The sequence below is a fragment of the Somniosus microcephalus genome, chromosome 4 (assembly GCF_052327205.1).
Source record: "Somniosus microcephalus isolate GS21.2 chromosome 4, FLI_Smic_1.0, whole genome shotgun sequence".
NCBI lineage: Eukaryota > Metazoa > Chordata > Chondrichthyes > Squaliformes > Somniosidae > Somniosus > Somniosus microcephalus.
The window spans coordinates 295,496,612-295,515,983 of record NC_140990.1 but is presented as its reverse complement, the minus strand read 5'-3'; the positions used below and the strand labels follow the sequence as shown (position 1 = coordinate 295,515,983).

The 19,372-nt window shown below is 45.8% G+C and overlaps 1 protein-coding gene across 1 annotated transcript in view; it reads left to right on the top strand.

Moving 5' to 3' along the window:
• The window catches only part of LOC147120556 (low-density lipoprotein receptor-related protein 1-like), a 2,135,446-nt gene that overhangs the window by 2,100,967 nt on the left and 15,107 nt on the right, over positions 1-19,372 (top strand). The window contains exons 86-87 of the mRNA XM_085986655.1: positions 11,155-11,268; positions 11,579-11,655. Coding sequence (XP_085842781.1) covers positions 11,155-11,268; positions 11,579-11,655 — 191 coding nt within the window. The remainder of the gene's footprint in view (positions 1-11,154; positions 11,269-11,578; positions 11,656-19,372) is intronic.

Genomic DNA, 19,372 nt, shown 5'->3' with positions numbered 1-19,372 from the left:
GCTTGTCGCCTCCGGACTCAGTGGGACTGGCAGCTTGAGGGCCCGGCTCCCGATCTGGTGATGCAGCATCTGAAAGCAGAGAGGTTGAAGAGTGGCTTTAGCGAGAGGAGAGGGTGGCAGCAAGGGATGCAAAATTGGTGCAATGCTATGACATGGGTCCACAGTGAAAAAGCATGCCAGTGGGGGGTCACAAGTGGAAGGACACAGATCAAAAAGTCATAACCTTACCATCGCTGTGCACAATGGGGTCGGCTGCTCCAGTGGTGACAGGACCAGTCAGGCGGCCGCCAACAATCTGGTGCACTCGCTCCTCCAGGTCCGTCAGGTTCTGGAGGTTTGGAGGTCCTCCACTGGTCCGGAGCTGTTCTCGCCAGTTCCTTGCCAGCTTGGACTGCAGGAGAAAGGACAAGATATGATGAGACATCATGGCCTCATCTGTCATGTCATGCCCCCTTGGTGGAATAGCCCTGACATCATGGCCTCATCTGTCATGTCATGCCCCCCTTGGAGAAATAGCCCTGACATCGTGGCCTCATCTGTCATGTCATGCCCCCCTTGGTGGAATAGCCCTGACATCATGGCCTCATCTGTCATGTAATGCCCCCCTTGGTGGAATAGCCCTGACATCATGGCGTCAGCTGTATGTGCAAGTGTGTTCCCAGAAAGGGCCATGGGTGCGTGCTGACAGATGGCCAGTGGGGCATGGCGCACCCATTGGCCATAAATTCAGGTGCAGATGAAGGCATGAAGAGGACTGCAAAAACATCACTCACCCTGACGACCCGAGTGAGGTTGTTGAATTTCTTGCGGCACTGCAATGGAGTCCTGACCACCAGGCTGCTGGAGTCCACCCTCTGAGTGATGGTCCTCCATGCTCTGCGGTAATCCTGCTGACTAGGCCTCCTGCCATTGTCCGCGTACAGGAACGCTCGACGGCGCTCCACTCCGCCTACCAATGCATCATCCGTGAAGCGCTCTGCTCTTTGCCTTGCTCTCTCCATCCTCAGAAAGTTTTTAGCGCCAAACAAAACACAGCGCCGAAATTCAGTTCTGCAGGGCGCAGAGTGTGGCTGCTGATCCTTCTGGACCCACCCCTTTAAGAGCTGGCCGGCTCCTGACTCTCGTGATCATCGATGATTGACTGCACCTGCGCTGCACCCGGCTGCCCCGATATTGAGTTGCGCTGCCATGTTAGCGCCCTAAGTCTACCGTGCAACGCCTGATTTAGCGCCGCGATCACCTTAGGGGCGCTACGACCCAATATCGCGCTAGGTGGTGCTAAATTGCGCCTGGCGCAAAACTTTGCGCAGCGCCAAGTCTAACACCCCAAGCGGGGCTATACCCAATTTCTAGGCCGAGGTGTTCGGCGCCTTCCCAGATGCTTCTCCTCCACTTTGTGCGGTCTTGAGCCAGGGATTCCCAGGTGTCAGTGGGGATGTTACACTTTTTCAAGGAGGCTTTAAGGGTGTCCTTGAAGCGTTTCCTCTGCCCACCTGGGGCTCTCTTGCCGTGCCGGAGCTCCGAGTAGAGCGCTTGTTTTGGAAGTCTCGTATCAGGCATGCGGACAATGTGACCCGTCCATCGGAGCTGATTGAGCGTGGTCAAACTTCGATGCTGGGGATGTTGGCCTGAGCAAGAACACTGACATTGGTGCGCTTATCCTGCCAATGGATTTGCAGGATCTTGCGGAGGCAGCATTGGTGGTACCTCTCCAGTGCTTTGAGGTGCCTGCTGTACATGGTCCATGTCCCTGATGCATGCAGCAGGGCAGGTATCACTGCTGCCCTGTAGACCATGAGCTTAATGCCGGGTTTGAGGTCCTGGTCTTCAAACACTCTCTTCCTCAGACGACCGAAGGCTGCACTGGCACACTGAAGGCGGTGTTGGCCTTCGTCGTCGACGTCTGCCCTTGTTGACAGTAGGCTCCCGAGGTATGGAAAGTGGTCCACGTTGTCCAAGGCCTTGTCGTGGATTTTGATAATCAGGGGGCAGCACTGTGTGGTGGGGGCAGGTTGGTAGATGACCTTTGTCTTACGGATGTTTAGTGTAAGGCCCATGCTCTCGTACACTTCGGTGAAGGTGTTGACGATGGTTTGGAGTTCGACCTCCGAGTGAGTGCAGACGCAAGCATCGTCTGCATACTGTAATTCGACGACAGAGGATGGGACGGCCTTGGATCTGGACTGGAGGCGACGGAGGTTGAACAGTTTCCCGTTTGTTCTGTAAATTAGCTCCACTCCAGTGTTACACACAGTTCTTGGATGTCAGGATTTATAAGAACAAAATACACACACACGGCACAGGGTTTTGGCTCAACCTTTGATTCGTTCTTTTATTGAACACACACACAATTACCTTCCCAGTATAAATTCCTACGATATCTATCAGGCTAACAACCCCAAAATACAAACCCCTACGCAAGGGTCATTTGCATCGACACAATATGACACAGTTTAACCCGCCCGTGATTTGACTGTTACATATAAAGTTACCCAGACTCAATCGCAAAACCCTTATTGTGACCTGACTGAAACTCAGAAACTTACTCAGACTCGATCATAAAAGCTCCCTCTATGATTTGACTGAAACATACAATCACCACTCCCGATCGGCTGTCGGCCCGAATCTCTCTGTTTGTTCTGCCATTGGCTTCCCACACCACTGTCCTTGAAGTGATCTTTTATTAAACCAAAACCAACTTGCAATCTTGAAACACAATTCCTGGCTCCCTCCTGAGCATACGATGGCCGTTTCAAAATGTGCGAATTATCCCTCGTATTGTCCATTGATTAGAGATACCTTTCTGACAATGCAATCTTCCCAAAGTGACTGCAGATGCGAAGTTGTTTGTTTCTGTTAGCATTTGTATTCAAATGGTTCAAGGCTGGCCCATTGTCTAGGCCTGCACTGATACCATGGTCCAAGGTGAACAATGTAACCCCTTAAGGTACATGAATATGCAAATGTTCTTTTTCAGATTTTAGACTGTCTGTGATCCAGTCGTAGTTTGTGCTGCAATGTTTGAATTAACCCTTTATTGCCGAGCCCTTTTTGCGGGTTCTGCAGTCCTGGGTTTTTATATTTAATAGTCCAATTTTTACCGTTGTGGGGGGGGGGGGAAGGAATGGATCCTACAAAGGGTTAAGTTATGTGGAGAGGTTATACAAATTAGGGTTGTATTCCCTAGAATTTAGAAGGTTAAGGGGTGATCTCATCAAAGTTTTCAAGATATTAAGGGGAACAGATAGGGTAGAGAGAGAGAAACTATTTCTGCTGGTTGGGGATTCTAGGACTAGGGGGCATAGTCTAAAAATTAGAGCCAGACCTTTCAGGAGTGAAATTAGAAACACTTCTGCACACAAAGGCTGGTAGAAGTTTGGAACTTTTTTCTGCAAATGGCAATTGATGCTAGATCAATTGTTAATTTAAAATCGGAGATTGATAGCTTTTTGTTAACCAAAGGCAGGTATATAGAGTTAGATCGCAGATCAGCCATGATCTCATTGAATGGCGGAGCAGGCTCGAGGGGCTGAATGGCCTACTCCTGTTCCTATGTTCCTAAGGTCAATGGATAAAGAAGGATTAAGGATGGAGCTATCAATAAAGTTATGCGTGGCAGCTATGATGGTGGATTCACAGTTTATCAGCAGAGATCAAATTGGCTCAGAATGCTTCAGACTGATGGAAACATCAGGTGTGATGGGCAGATGCTTTATGAGAAATAGTAGACATGATTGAACTGAGATTAGTATCATATCTGATGGACGAGGAGGAATAAGGTGTGAAACCTTCCATGCCAGCTAGAAAAGCATCAGTTACTTCATTAGCATAGATAGAAGTGTCAGAAGAGCAAAAGTAGCTCTTCTTGGACCAGGCAAAGCAGCAAAGGATTTTCGAAAACTATCTAAGTTGACTGGTTTATGCCAGGTTTTTTCACACATTTATAGTCAATGGATGGAGAATATAGCTCTATAGTGCCAAACAAAACAGTATGGTTTGAAGAGTATGAGTATTGGAAGGATTCTACTTAAGTTAGATATGAGGCTATGATCAGAAAAATCAGACTGATGCAGTGGAAGAGTTAGGACTGGAGATAAGGAAAGAGTTTAGAAAAGGAACCAAATTATCAAAGGGAATTCAGGATTGTAAAGGGCCCAGCAATAGTGCCAGTCTGGACAGGAGAAGCTGTTGGTGAACACTGAAATCAGCAGAAAGGAATTTATAGTTGATAGAGTTGATTCTATTTTACAAAAAGTTGAAAAGTTCTAGACAGCTGTCAAAGATTAAGAGAGTGACAGAACCAATAGGTGAACTTAACAAGTATGGGATATTTTTAATTAAAAAAAAAAATCAAAGCCAAATAATTCAAGAGAGTTAAGGCCAGCAGCAGGGACATAAGAATGAATGTAATTGTATGCACCTTATTTTGGTCAAAAGTTGGAATACAAAGTGCTACAGGGACATTGAAAGAGGTAGGAGTCAGAAAAAGTTGAAACTTGGTGTTACAGGGAGATGAATGAACTTACACTTTCCACCAGGAAACCAAACATTTCCTGTACAGATATTTTGTGTCATGTTTCTGCAGCTGCTTTTATTACCTTCCATTGTTAAAGTTCAAAGGCCTCCACCCTCTTTCATAATTTAGGCATGGAAGTCCGCAAGGTGTGATTAAAACAACAGGTACAATATTGAATGAGCAGGCTGTTCCACTGGTTTAAGTTGTGGTTTTTTTAAGTGGAAAGCAAAAATGGTAAATCTTTAACAAACTTACATCTTCCTTTCTTTCTCAAATATCCCTGCAACAACACCTAGTATTGTTAAAAGGTTCTGCTTACATAACCATGGTTAAACAGACTTTTATTCAGTGCCCCACCCCACCCCACCTATCCCTCGAGTACAATCCTAATGATTTTCTTCCTTAGTTAGATTTTCTTCTTTTTTTTTGCCTATCATACTTATACATACAGAAATGAAAGAAATGCAGTTTATTCAACCACTTAGTACACGTTACAAGATAAATGTTAAACAATGGCAACATTTTAAGTGCAACGTTTCTCTTTTTCACACTGGGTTTTGTAATGTTATCTTAGTAACGTAATTACGAGTCACACAAGCAGTTGTTGAGGAGAACCATTTTATTCAGTCCTGCTTCTGTGTCTCGCAGTACAGTCTGGAAGCATGGCCAAGATGGCGTCGGATCCCGCACCCGGATATGACATCAGCCATCAACCAGCTGTCAATCAAACCCCCGCTGTCCTTACAACAGCTACGGTTATCCTTACATCTTCCCCCTTCAATGAAGACATAACACAGTAACAACATAACATAACACATAGAACTTGTTAACATCACATAGAGCCAGTCAGTGTAACTAATTGCAGGTAGGTATAAACCTTACCCACACCCATGAGTCCATTAACTGTTTACAGTCTTATCAATCCCTGTCTACAGGTCAAGTTTAACTACAGGCTTTCTGGTGCACTGTGACCTGCGTGGCTGGATGGGTGTTTGCTGAACCACCCCAGTTGTATCCAGATTATCACTATTGTGTCCTTTGTCTCTTTGTGGCATTTCCCTCATCTCGTCTCTTTGTGGCATTTCCCTCATCTCGTCTCTTTGTGGCATTTCCCTCATCTCGTCATCCTCTCCGTCTTCCTGAGGCTGAAAGGTCTCTACGGTTTTCAGTAGGTGCCTCCTGTTTCTGCGAAGCACATTGCCGTTCTCTGTCATGACACTGTATGACCTGAGGGTGACCTGTTGTAGAACTGTGGCTCTTGTAGGCCATGACTCAGGCCCTTCAATGCGGACTATATCCTTCTCCTGTAGCGGCACTAGTGTAGTGGCTGTGCGGTCATGAAGTGTTTTTTTTGTTTCTGTTGTAGCTTACGAGCCTTGTCTGCCCACACCTCATCTCTGTGGTCAGGTGTGACATAACTGGGAAGTCGTGTACGGATTTTCCGACCCAGTAAGAGCTCAGCTGGAGACTTGCCACTTGCTAGCGGGCCCGCCCTGTACAACATCAGGGCCAGATATGGGTCAGTGTTGCTGTGTGCTGCTTTCTTTAATAGTCTTTTCACAATCTGTACCCCCTTCTCCGCCTTTCCATTAGCCTGAGGATAGAGCGGGCTGGAGGTTACATGATTAAACTCATACTCTGAAGCAAATAACTGAAACTCATGACTGGCATAGGGAGGGCCATTATCAGAGACCAGGGTTAGAGGGATGCCCTGCCTGGCAAAGATTGACTTCAGGTGAGTTATCACAGCTCTTGATGTAGTACTGGACAAGAGAGCAATCTCCGGATAATTGGAATAATAATCAATAACTAACAAATAGTCTTTTCCTTCATAGTGAAATATATCAGTTCCGACCTTTTACCAAGGTTGTGAAGAGAGCTCTGTGGTAATGAGGGGCTCTTTTGCTTGCTTGTAGTGATACTCCTGACATGTAGCATACTCGCTGATCAACTGGTCAATATCAGAGTTCATGTTTGGCCAGTAGAGTGCCTCACATGCTCTCCTTTTTGACTTTTCTGCACCCAGCTGCCCTTCGTGTATCCTGTTGAGCATTTCTCATCACATAGAGGTGGGCACTACTATCCTGTCACACTTAAGCAGTAATCCATTGACCACAGAGAGCTCAGACTGAATGTGATAATATTGTTTACATGACCCTTTCTTCCAGCCCTCTTGAAGATTTCTCATTACTTTACTCAGGACTGGGTCCTTTGATGTCTCTGTGACTATCACTGATAGTTTATCCTGTGTGGCGGGCAATGCTGCGTAGACCATATCCACATGAAGAGCCACATCCTCTTCTGTTTCACTGTTTTGTGTGGCATACGGCGCAGCCCTGGATAGTGTGTCTGCAATGAACATTTGTATCCCTGGCACGTATGTTAGCTCAAAATCGTAACGTTGACGTCTCATCATCAGGCGTTGTATCCGTGGTGACATGTCACACAGATTCTTCTTTGCGATCCCTAGCAGTGGCTTATGGTCCATTTCTAGGATAACCTTGGGAAGACCATAGATGTAGGTATGAAATTTTTCACACCCAAATGCCAAGCCAAGGCACTCCTTCTTGATCTGCGCGTACCGGCACTCTGTAGCCCTCATGGAGCGTGACGCATATGCCACTGGTCACCATTCTCCTTCATCTTCCTGTAGAAGGACAGCCCCTAATCCATTCTCAGAGGCATCTGTGGACACTTTTGTCCTCTTTTAGGGCAGATGAACTTCAGTAGGGGTTCACTTGCTAGAATGTGTAGCATGCCGAGGGCCTGCTGAACCCCTTTCTTGTCCTTTGGTTTCGCCATGTCATGTATAGCTTTTACCTTTGACTTGCCTGGCTGAATGCCCTCTGCAGAGATCTTGTCTCCGAGGAATGTGATTTCATTGACACCGAACTGACATTTGTCTTTATTTAGTTTGAGCCCATACTGCTCTATTCTCTGAAGTGTTTTCTCCAGTCTGGTGTCGTGCTCCCCTTGAGTGGAGCCCCATACTACCAGATCACCCACATACACCTGCACTCCCTCCAGGCCCTCGATGACTTGCTCCATTGCTCTGTGAAAGATTTCTGGGGCAGAGCTAATACCAAAGGGCAGACGTTGGTAGGAGTATCGACCAAACGGGGTGTTAAAAGTGCACAGCTTAGCACTTTCTTCATCAAGTTTCAACTGCCAGAAACCATGTGAGGCATCCATTTTGGAGAAGACTTTCGCTTCTGTCATTTCGCTGACTATTTCCTCTCTCTTTGGAATTTGGTAGTGCTCTCTTTTGATATTGGCATTAAGGTCCTTGGGATCCATGCAGACACGCAATTTATCAGTTTTCTTTGAATTGACGCAGACCATGGAATTTACCCAGTCAGTCAGTTCCTCAATCTTCTTTATGACAGCTAGTCCCTCCATGCGGTCTAACTCTTTCCTCAGTTTTTCACGGAGAGCCACTGGAACTCTCCTGGGTGCGTGAATCACAGGTTGTGCATCCTCTCTCAGTTTGATGGAGTATGTAAAGGGCAGTGCTCCGAAACCCTGAAAGACATCTGCATATTTGTGCGCTATAGTCTCATGAGTCAGATTTGTAGTATCTTGGGGGGCACTCTGCACACAGTTCTGTTCATTGATAGTATAGATTCGTTTTACCAAGTCCAAATCCACACAGGCCTTGTCCCCCAACAGTGACTCATGTCCTTCAGGCACTATAACAAAGGTCAGAGGGTGAATGTGATTTTTTACCTTAACATTCAGCCTACACGTTCCTTTTGTTTCAATGCTTTGTCCATTGTATGCCTTCAAAGACACAGCCTTGTTCAGTATTTTAGGTTGCACTTTGAGATTCCGTGCATCACTCCAACTTATGAGGTTTGCCTTAGCACCTGTATCTAGCTTAAAGGGAACAATGGTGCCATTTACCAGCAAGGGAGCTATCCAAACTTCAGTCTGTGGTCCTACAGAGTGCACTTCATTAGCATTGTTGCCCTGTTTTGACTCATTTTGCACCATTCCAACAAACAAAGTCTCCGCTACTGTCTCTTCAGTCGCAATAGCATGCACTGTCTTTTTACCTTCAGTTTTCTCTTCTAAAAAACACATCTTGGCAAAGTGATTCCTGCCTTTACATTTTGCGCAGTTCTTCCCATAAGCAGGACACTGTCTGGCCACGTGTTTATAACCGCACCATCTGCATTCGTAAGGCGTATTCGTCTTTAACTCCATGGGCCCTCTTGTGTCCATTTTGTGTATCACATCCACTGGCAGGTTTTTTAGCCCCAGGGCGCTCTCTTCTGCTATGCTGCTCCCTTCGAACGTTTTTGTGTGCATGGCTGAGAGTTCACTAGCATGACAAATTTTCACTGCTGCATCCAAATTTAGGTCATTATCTCTAAGCATTCTCTCCCTCACCTTCTTGTCGAGTATTCCAAAAACGACTTGATCGCGTATCATCAATTCCTTCAGGTCCTTAAAGTTGCATGTTTGTGCTTTTATTTTCAAGTCCGTCAAAAAAACATCAAAGGATTCTCCTTGCTTTTGCACGCGGGAGCGAAACACGAATCTCTCATACGTTTCATTCTTTTTTGGAGAGCAGTATTCGTCGAACCGTTCTATCACCTTGTCCAGATCATTTTTATCATCTTCGGCTGCAAACGTAAATGTGTTAAACAGCTCGATTGCCTGCGAGCCAGCCACTGTTAGCAACAAAGTTACTTTACGTGTTCCAGAGCTAGTCGAAGCGTCAATCGCTGTGACGTAGAGAAGAAAGCGTTGCTTGAAGACACGCCAATTTTCATCCACATTTCCTTCTAGTTGCAGATTAGCTGGAGGTTTAATTCCTTCCATTGTTGTAGTATGTCCTTATCGTGAGTTCTATAAATCCTGGTACCATGTAATGTTATCTTAGTAACGTAATTACGAGTCTCACAAGCAGTTGTTGAGGAGAACCATTTTATTCAGTCCTGCTTCTGTGTCTTCCAGTACAGTCTGGAAGCATGGCCAAGATGGCATTGGATCCCGCCCCCGGAAATGACATCAGCCATCAACCAGCTGTCAATCAAACCCCCGCTGTCCTTACAACAGCTACGGTTATCCTTACAGGTCTCGGAGATACAGTAGATGAGGGCAGGGTGACTGGGAATGGAGATGGAAATAGTTTCAAGGTTCTAGAAAATGCCATAAGGATTGCAAAGTGTACAGTAAAGTGAAAAGAGGAATTAGCAAATGCAGCAGGCACAGTTTCAGAGGTTGTGCTGGGTTGTAACTCTTTGGGTTGTACTTGCATTTGTCATTGGAGAGAAGAAAAAGAAATGATAAGGAACGGCTACCATTGTATCATGAGAAGGAGGTGAAAGATATTATTCCACAAGTCTCTTAGCTTTTATGGTGCCCTGGACATAGCTACATGGTCAAGACGCCCATGTAATCCTAAGGTGGCCATATATCTGTGTCGGGATTCTTAATGGGGCAATTTCCCATAGTGTTACCAATGAGTCTGTATGGCCATAAATTTGGGTAAGGGGTTCCTTTTAATAGCATTTGCCCTCCTAACAACTTCAGCACTGATGGAACAGAGAGGGAAGGATAGTAAACAGGAAGTAAATTGGCTGAAATCCTTAGGAATCAAATGGATAGGTGGTTGAAAAGTTAAGTTTAAGAAAGTGATTAGAAGAGGGAGAGAGAGAAGGAAAAAATCATTCAGCAACCACAGCAGGACACTAAGAAAGAATATTTTCACTGTTTGCTATTTACAGCAAAATTATAAATGCATGTATAAAGATTGCATTTATAATTTCACTACAGATACCAAGCAGCAGAAATCTCCCCAGATCATCCATATGGGACTTGGCATGTGTCTATGAGAGGTCTATGCTTGTGTCAAAACACTAACAGATTCATGATTAATTTTTTTTTTACATTGCTCAAGTTGTAATTAGTTATAGAATCTAAAAGCACCTCAAAGTTGATTAAGTTTGTTTAGCATTGTAATGTTAGTCTTGTACAGTACCCATTTACAAATTTTTCTTCCCTTATGCCTCATTTTTTAAAGATCTTATGAAGTGGGAAAAGTGCCATGAGTACAGGCACTGCCAATGGCAGTGCTCCAGATTCTTGTACAAGTCCCCATTGTTTATGTACAAACCTTAGACAGTGAATTTCAGCGAACATTTTAACTATGGGGAAATCATAGTCAAACCCATTCTTTCTTCACCTGATGACCAAACAGGCATCTTCCCAGCAGGGATCACTTAATGAGGATCAGGACCTGGCATCCAGGTTGATTTTTGCCATCGCTAACTTGAAACTCTGAGGCCAGTTGCAACAACTTGCAGAAAAATATAATTATTTGTACAAATATCCATGATATTTAAATAAACACAATCCAAATATGCACTAACCATATCCTCATGCAACAGTAGCATGAAAAATGGTTGATGAAAGAGCTGAAGTGAATTTTCCTCAGAGGCTAATTAATGTCTTGCTGTAATAACAGTGGTCTTTAATTAATTAGGTTTATTAGACTGAACAAAGCTGCTAGATGTAACATCACCCTCCTTGTTCTTGATAAAATGGTTCAGTTAGAAAAAGGGGTCAATAGACTTACATTATAGTACAATTCAGCATTTTAATACCACTTATATTCTATAACTCTGCAGATGCACAGTGGGGTTTAAAAGTGATCGATGTGACCAGAAAATGAACCTTTGTGATTACTACTGTCAAAATGGAGGGGTTTGCACTTTAACTGCACTTAATGAGCCTCAGTGCAAGTAGGTTTTGACCTTATGCCAAACATTGTTCTTTGCTATAAAACATTGAATTCCAGCAGCATCATCATGTATTGGTGGCATGTTTGAATAGCCTTGTAAATTAATTGCTTTTATGCATGGCATGCTGTTGGCCTATATCAGAGCTAATCATCTCCTCAAAACATAGCTATTTCAACAAACCTGCTGTCTAATCCTTTATGCATGCTCCTAAATGCTGTCTAGTCTTGCTGATATCTGTAGGTGCTCTCTCTTCTGGAAGTTGTAACAGTTGCAGTACATTAATTTTACGTCCTTAATTGGTTCATTTCAGGTGTTCAGATGAATGGTCAGGCACACAGTGTGAAAGGCCAGCTCCAAAGAGCAGCAAAACTGAGAATACCAGAGGGAGTAAGTATTTTAAATCCATGCCTTACTGTTGTTGATAGTTTTCTATCATGAAAAATTGGTCTCTATATTAATTTGAGGGCACCTTCCAGGGTAAATGGCTTATTGGCCTACATGAAGACTTCATAATGTTGAGCCAGCCTGGAACTGACAAATGCTTCACATATGTGTGACAGGGTTAAATCCTTAGGTTTACAACTTGGCAATTCCAGCTAGTAGCTTTTAACGCTATCTGATTGTGTTTATTGTTATTTTAGTGACCAGACAATAGTTAATGTAGAATCCTGATCTACACTAAATGATGTGCAAGAAGGTCTTCTCTGATTGATTCCTATTGACAGTTACAACTAACACTGAACAGGGACTCAGAAGAATACAATTGCTATTATAAGACAGCCAACTCTAAGATCTTGTTTTCAGAGAGGTCATGGATTGAAAATATAAATGGAAATATCATGTGTCAGTCTTTTTGACATAACTGTTTTGAGAGAGTAATGTAAAGAATGGCCAACAGGACTGCTGAATGTCAGCCTGTTCCAAGGACTGCTTTTAAACTGCCATTAGATGACAGGTCAGGAATAAACCTATTGTTCAGCATTACAAGCCCTTTAAAGAAGAAGCTTTTTCATTTTTTCAAAAAAAATATCTTGTCTAGTACACCCCTAATCCAACCAGCCCTTCCTCACTGCATCACAGCTGCAGGTTATATTTCGGACAGATACGATATTGGAATAATTTTAACATTTATCATCGGGTAAAAAATGAACGATAGTGAATGAACATCCATTCTACAGACCACCTGATTTTCTTTTCCATTGAAGTCAATGGAAAAAAAAAAATATACGTGGTGTAAAATGAATGGCTGAATCGCTGTCGTCCATTATTCGCCCAATGATAAAAATTTAAATGATCCCCAATGAGTCTATTACATTTGTCACTTTACATAGAAACATAGTAACATAGAAGATAGAAGAAGGAGTAGGCCATTCGGCCCCTTGAGCCTGCTTCGCCATTTAATGAGATCATGGCTGAGCATCCAAATTCAGTACCCTGCATTACCTAGGAACTGAGGTCCAACTGAAAGTGGGTGAAAATATAAAAGTATAAGATGCTCTATTTTTCAGTCTCTCCAGTGCCTCTATAGCCTCTTTATAATATGGTGACCAGAAATGTACACATCACTCCAAGTGTGGTTTAACCAAGGTTCGATACAAATTTAGCATAAATTCTCTTCTTTTCAATTCTATCCCTCTAGAAATAAACCAGAGTGCTTGGTTTGCTTTTTTATGGCCTTATTAAACTGTGTTGCTACTTTTAGTGATTTGTGTATTTGTATTCCAAGATCGCTTTGTTCCTCTACCCCATTTAGATTCTTATTTTCCAAATAATATGTGACCTCATTATTTTGAGATAGGTAGAAAGAGGGATGAGGTCCTGGAGGCAGAATTTAGGGAGCTAGGAGTCAGATTAAAAAACAGGACCTCAAAGGTAGTAATCTCCGGATTACTCCCGGTGTCACATGCTAGTGAGTCCAGAAATAGGAGGATAGAGCAGATGAATGCGTGGCTGGAAGGATGGTGCAGGAGGGAGGGCTTTAGATTCCTGAGGCATTGGGACCATTTCAGGGGGAGCTGGGACCTGTACAAGCCGGGCGGGTTGCACCTCAACAGAACTGGGACCAATATCCTCGTGGGGGCGGGGGAGGGGTTGCTAGTGCTGTTGGGAAGGGTTTAAACTAGCTTGGCATGGGGGTGGGAACCTAAGAATAGAGTCAGTAGGGAGGGAAGAAAAACTGGAATTACATAGAAACATAGAAACATAGAAGATAGGAGCAGGAGTAGGCCATTCGGCCCTTCGAGCCTGCTCCGCCATTCAATGAGATCATGGCTGATCATCCAAATTCAGTACCCGGTCCCTGCCTTCTCCCCATATCCCTTGATCCCTTTAGCCTTAAGAAATATATCCAACTCTTTCTTGAATATACTTAATGAACTGGCCTCCACCGCCCTCTGTGGCAGAGAATTCCACAGGTTCACCACTCTCTGGGTGAAGAAATTCCTCCTCATTTCAGTCCTAAATTGCTTACCCCTTATCCTTAGACTATGACCCCTGGTTCTGGACTCCACGGCCATCAGAAACATCCTTCCTGCATCTAGTCTGTCCAGGCCTGACAGAATTTTATAGGTTTCGATGAGATCCCCTCTCAATCTTCTAAACTCCAGTGAGTATAAGCCCAATCGACACAATCTCTCCTCATACGTCATTCCTGCCATCCCAGGTATCAGCCTGGTGAATCTTCGCTGCACTCCTTCCATGGCAAGAACGTCCTTCCTCAGGTAAGGCGACCAAAACTGCACACAATACTCAAGGTGTGGTCTCACCAAGGCCCTGTACAACTGCAACAAGACATCCTTGTTCTTGTACTCGAACCCTCTTGCTACGCAGGCCAACATACCATTTGCCTTCTTAACCGCCTGCTGCACCTGCATGCTTACCTTCAGCGACTCGTGTACAAGAACACCCAGGTCTCTTTGCACTTCCCCTTCTCCCAATCTATTGCCATTCAAATAATAATCTGCCTTCCTGTTTTTGCCACCAAAGTGGATAACCTCACATTTATCCACATTATAGTGCATTTGCCATGTTTCTGCCCAATCACCCAACCTGTCCAAATCGTGCTAGAGTTTCACGACATCCTCCTCACAGCATACCCTCCCACCCAGCTTTGTGTCGTCTGCAAATTTGGAGATATTACATCCAATTCCCTCGTCCAGATCATTAATATATATTGTGAACAGCTGGGGTCCTAGGACCGATCCTTGCGGTACCCCACTAGTCACTGCCTGCCACTCGGAAAACGACCCGTTTATTCCAACTCTTTGCTTTCTGTCCGCCAACCAGTTCTCTATCCAAGTCAATACCTTGCCCCCAATCCCATGTGCCTTAATTTTGCATGCTAATCTCTTATGCGGGACCTTATCGAAAGCCTTCTGAAAGTCCAAATACACCACATCCACTGGTTCTCCCTTATCTATTTTACCAGTGACATCCTCAAGAAACTCCAGTAGATTAGTCAAGCATGATTTACCTTTTGTAAATCCATGTTGACTTTGTCCGATCCAGTCACTGCTTTCCAAGTGCTCTGCTATTACATCTTTTATAATGGACTCTAGCATTTTCCCCACTACCGATGTCAAGCTTACCAGTCTATAATTCCCTGCCTTTTCTCTACCACCTTTTTTGAATAGTGGGGTAACATTAGCTACCCGCCAATCCATGGGTACCGTTCCAGAGTCTATCGAGTTCTGGAAGATGACCAGCAATGCATCTACTATTTCTAGGGCCACTTCCTTAAGTACCCTGGGATGTAGATTATCAGGCCCTGGGGATTTATCGGCCTTCAGACCCATCAATTTTCCTAACACCATTTCCCTACAAATGCTGATTTCTTTCAGTTCCACCCTTTCATCAGACCCTATGTTCCCCGGCATCTCTGGGAGGTTATTTGTGTCCTCCTTTGTGAAGACAGAACCAAAATATGTATTTAGTTGGTCCGCCATTTCTTTGTTCCCCATTATAAATTCCCCCGATTCTGACTGCAAGGGACCTACGCTTGACTTCACCAATCTTTTTCTCTTCACATATCTATGAAAGCTTTTACAGTCAGTTTTTATGTTCTCTGCAAGCTTACTCTCATATTCTATTTTCCCTTTCTTAATTAATCCCTTTGTCCTCCTTTGTTGAATCCTAAACTGCTCCCAATCCTCAGGATTATTGCTTTTTCTGGCCAATTTGTATGCCCTCTCCTTGGACCTTATGCTATCCCTAATTTCCCTTGTTAGCCACGGTTGGGTCACCTGTTTTGTTTTATTTTTATGCCAAACTGGGATGAGCAAATTCTGTAGTTCATCCATTCGGTCTTTGAATGTTTGCCATTGCCTATCCACCGTCAACCCTTTGAGTGCCATTCCCCAATCAATCCTACCCAACTCGCTCCTCAGACCATCATAGTTTCCTTTATTTAAATTGAGGACCCTAGTCTCCGAGTCAACTACTTCATTCTCCATCTTAATGAAGAATTCGATCATATTATGATCGCTCCGACCCAAGGGGCCTCGTACAACAAGATTGCTAATTAATCCTTTCTCGTTACATAATACCCAGTCTAAGATGGCCTGATCTCTGGTTGGTTCCTCGACATATTGGTCCAGGAAACCATCCCGTAAACACTCCAGGAATTCCTCCTCCACAGTATTGTTACTCATTTGGTTGGCCCAATCTATATGTAGATTAAAGTCACCCATGATGACTGCTGTGCCCTTATTGCACGCTTCTTTAATTTTTCTTTTAATGCCATCCCCAACCTCCGCCTTACTGTTTGGAGGTCTATAAACCACTCCCACTAACGTTTTTTTCCCCTTAGTATTTCTCAATTCTACCCATACAGATTCCACCTCATCAGAGCTAATACCTTCATTACAATTGTGTTAATCCCTTCTTTAACAAGTAATGCTACCCCATCTCCCTTTCCTTTTTGCCTATCTTTCCTGAATATCGAATACCCCTGGATGTTGAGTTCCCAGTCCTGGCCTTCCTTGAGCCACGTTTCCGTAATCCCAACCAAATCGTATTTGTTTACTTCTATTTACGCAGCCAATTCATCCACCTTATTACAAATGCTCCTCGCATTAAGACACAAAGGCCTAGAAATTGGGTTGGGGTGCCAAAGTGGCGCAAAAGTCGCCTGAGCGCAAGATTTAGCACAGCGTTCGAGGCTTTAGCGATCATCAGATATTCAGTTTCATTGCTGTTCGAGGGACACGGGGCGTGGCTCGAGGCGCTCCGCGTCCCTCTTAGGGCGCTGAAACTGAATATCGCAGCTGATATACCTATCAATTCATTCCATGAAAAGCGACGAGTTAAGATAGTTACTATAGGTTTTTATTGGCTAAATAACAGAGCCCACCCTCGTGGGTGATTGGTTCCAACAAGGAAGAATACTAGCCAATCAGTCACCTTTATACCTGGGCAAGCAGGCGGAGCCATGGGCGGAGTCAGCTGAGGTATGCCTAGGTATAACAGCGTGCGTGGCAAGAGGTAACCTTGTGTAGTGATAACAACAGTGTAAACAGTGATAACAACAGTGTAACAATAGTGAGCGGTTGTGAACGATAACAGTGGTTTACCACATTCACCCCTTGTTTAAAATTGAGTCCGGCGGGGTGAAGTGTACTACCAGTTCGTGTATGTCAGTCTATCAGGAGGCCTCGTAAGCCTTTCTGATCGGCGCGGCGGCGGTGGTGCAGTATCCGATGTTAATGCTGGTGTCTGCGTGGTCGATGAAGGCTCCTGGGGTTCCGGCATGCCGCCTACAGGAGCTGGATTTGGGGGAGTGGTGGGGGATAACGGTGGTATCTCAGGGGTGCCCGAGGGTGCGAGGTCTCGCAAGGAGACTGTGTCCTCCCGCCCGTCTGGGTATGCCACATAGGCATACTGGGGGTTGGCGTGCAGGAGGTTCACCCTCTCGACCAGGGGGTCCATTTTATGGGTCCTCACGTGCTTCCGCAGCAGGACGGGCCCCGGAGAAGTCAGCCATGTTGGTAGCGAGGTTCCCGTAGTCGACTTCCTGGGGAAAACAAACATTTGCTCATGGGGGGTGGCGTTAATGGCAGTACAAAGCAGTGGCCGGATGGAATGGAGCGCTGCCGGGAGGACTTCCTGCCAGCGAGAGGTTGGGAGGCCCTTAGACTTTAGGGCTAAGAGGACAGCCTTCCAAACTGTCGCGTTCTCTCTTTCCACCTGGCCGTTCCCCCGGGGGTTGTAGCTGGTGGTCCTGCTCGCAGCAATACCTCTCGCGAGCAGGAACTGGCGAAGTTCCTCGCTCATGAAGGATGAGCCCCGGTCGCTATGTATATAGTTCGGGAACCCGAACAAGGCGAAGAGGTCATTCAGGCATTTGATGACCGTGGTACTGGTCATGTCTGGGCAGGGGATGGCAAAGGGGAAACGGGAGTACTCGTCAATAATGTTGAGGAAGTACACATTACGGTCAGAGGACGGGAGGGGCCCCTTAAAATCGATGCTCAAGCGCTCGAAGGGGCGGGTGGCCTTGATCAGGCTTGCTCTGTCCGGCCTATAGAAATGCGGTTTGCATTCGGCACAGGCTTGGCAGTTCCTGGTCATGGTCCTGACCTCCTCGATGGAGTAGGGCAGGTTGCGGGCCTTAATGAAGTGGTAAAGTCTAGTGACCCCGGGGTGGCAGAGGTCGTTGTGGAGGGTCCGCAGTCTATCAACCTGCGCGTTGGCGCATGTACCTCGTGATAGAGCATCTGGGGGCTCGTTGAGTTTACCAGGCCGGTACAAGATATCGTAATCGTAGGTGGAGAGCTCAATTCTCCACCTCAAGATCTTGTCGTTCTTGATTTTGCCCCTCAGCTTGTTATGAAACATAAAAGGTCGGTGAGGAGGGTAAATCGTTTGCCTCCAGCGTCGTACCACTTCCACAATCGCCTGGGCCTCCTTCTCGACAGAAGAGTGTCGGATCTCAGGGCCCTGGAGGGTCCTTGAGAAGAAGGCCACAGGTCTCCCCGCCTGGTTAAGGGTTGCAGCTAGGGCGAAGTCGGATGCATCGCTCTCCACTTGGAAAGGGATGGACTCATCCACTGCGTGCATTGTGGCCTTCGCAATGTCTCCTTTTATGAGGGAGAAGGCTGCGCATGCTTCTGCTGTCAGGGGGAAGGAGGTGGACTTCATGAGGGGTCTGGCTTTGTCCGCATAATTGGGCACCCATTGGGCGTAGTAAGCGAAGAGCCCCAGGATTCTCTTCAGTGCCTTTTGAGAGTGGGGAAGGGGAAGCTCCATGAGGGGGCGCATTCTTTCGGGGTCGGGGCCGATGACTCCATTCTCTACTACGCAGCCGAGGATGGCAAGGCGCGAGGTGTTAAACATACATTTCTCCTTATTGTAAGTGAGATTCAGCCGTTGGGCCGTACGGAGGAATTTCTCCAGATTAACATCATGGTCCTGCTGGTCGTGGCCGCAGATGGTGACATTATCTAGATAAGGAAACGTGGCCTGCAGCGCGTTCTGGTCAACCATCCGGTCCATCTCCCTTTGGAAGACCGAAACCCCATTGGTGACGCCGAAGGGAACCCTAAGGAAGTGGTAGAGGCGGCCATTCGCCTCGAAGGCGGTATACTGGCGGTCCTCAGGGCGGATAGGGAGTTGGTGATAGGCCGACTTGAGGTTGATGGTGGAGAATACCCGGTACTGTGCAATCTGGTTGACCATATCAGATATGCGGGGAAGAGGGTATGCGTCCAGCTGGGTATACCGGTTTATGGTTTGGCTGTAGTCGATGACCAGGCAGTGTTTATTGCCGGTCTTAACGACGACGACCTGCGCACGCCAGGGGCTGATGCTCCCCTCGATGATGCCCTCCTTCAGGAGTCGCTGCACCTTAGAGCTAATAAAAGCTCTGTCCCCGGCACTGTACCGCCTGCTCTTGGTAGCGACGGGTTTACAGTCGCGGGTGAGGTTAGCGAACAAGGAGGGGGGCGGGAATTTGAGAGTGGAGAGGCCGCAGGTGGTACGCGGCGGGCGGTTTAAAAACTGCTGGTTGTAGACTGTGAGTGGGGGGAGGGATCCACCGTATGCCAAAGTGACACTTTGAAGGTGGCATTGGAAATCCAGCCCTAGTAGGACGGCAGCGCAGAGCTGG